The 891-nt window shown below is 58.4% G+C and overlaps 1 protein-coding gene across 1 annotated transcript in view; it reads left to right on the top strand.

Annotated features, from left to right (window-relative positions):
* Positions 1 to 891, top strand: part of LOC104914014 — a 2,674-nt gene that overhangs the window by 1,591 nt on the left and 192 nt on the right. Inside the window, exons 3-4 of the mRNA XM_031556597.1 lie at positions 296 to 406; positions 550 to 885. Of these exons, the coding sequence (XP_031412457.1) occupies positions 296 to 406; positions 550 to 885 (447 nt within the window). The remainder of the gene's footprint in view (positions 1 to 295; positions 407 to 549; positions 886 to 891) is intronic.

The following is an 891-nucleotide window of genomic DNA, read 5'->3' as shown; positions in this document are numbered from 1 at the left end:
CAGGACGACGAGGCCGAGGAGGAGCGGAGCCTGTGGACGGCCTTCAAGAAGCTGCGGGTGGACGCGGCGCGGTGAGTGGCGCGGAGCGGTGCGCGGCTGTCGGTACCGCGGTCAGCAGAGACAGAGCGCTCTGACAGATCTCTGTCAGGTCCCGTTTCTCACCGCTGACTGCAGAGGAGCTCAGGGCCGCACACGGAGTCGTCGCAGCCCGGCACCGGAAGCCGCGGGGCCGAATCGGGATGCTGACACCGTGCGCTGCGGCACCGCTGTAACGCGGCACTCTCTCTTTCAGCAGATGGATCGCGGCTCAGCCTGTGGGCGACGGGACGGTTCTCACGGCGCCGAGGAGAAGAGCTGCAGATGGAGCCCAGCAACCGTCCGTCTGCTGCCAGGAAGCACGGAATGGGTAAAACACACCGTCAGCTGCACCCCACGTTTGTTCTGCTTTCGGTCACTTAAACTTGCTCGCTGTTGCCAGTGAGAGTTCTCACGCAAGTGCTTCAGAGTACGTTTTCCTCGCCCCTCCACCGCAAACCTTCTCCCTTTCAGTCTCACACCTTTGCACCCTCCCCTGCCCACCTTCTGGGGTGCTGCGAAGTACCTGGATATTCAGTGCCGTGCTGCCACTAGCTCTGATATCCACGCTGTGCGCTGCAGTGCAGTATGGAATGACGGTGGCCAACACAAAGCACCTTCAGTAAAGTACAATTTATTAATCACCAAAGATCTGGGGGAAGTACCTTTCAAACAGGAGTGTTTGCACGTAGCTCTCCTCTGGGAGAAGCCCGTTTTCTGCAGACTCTTACACCGTTCCTGTCACAGTCTGTACACCAGCAGCCGTCTCGTTTCTCTAAGCAAAGAAAAACAAACCAAAAACCACATGACATGTCA

This window comes from Meleagris gallopavo, chromosome 22, assembly GCF_000146605.3.
Source record: "Meleagris gallopavo isolate NT-WF06-2002-E0010 breed Aviagen turkey brand Nicholas breeding stock chromosome 22, Turkey_5.1, whole genome shotgun sequence".
In the NCBI taxonomy this organism is placed as follows: domain Eukaryota; kingdom Metazoa; phylum Chordata; class Aves; order Galliformes; family Phasianidae; genus Meleagris; species Meleagris gallopavo.
The sequence above is the reverse complement of the archived record's forward strand: the minus strand, read 5'-3'. Positions and strand labels throughout refer to the sequence as shown.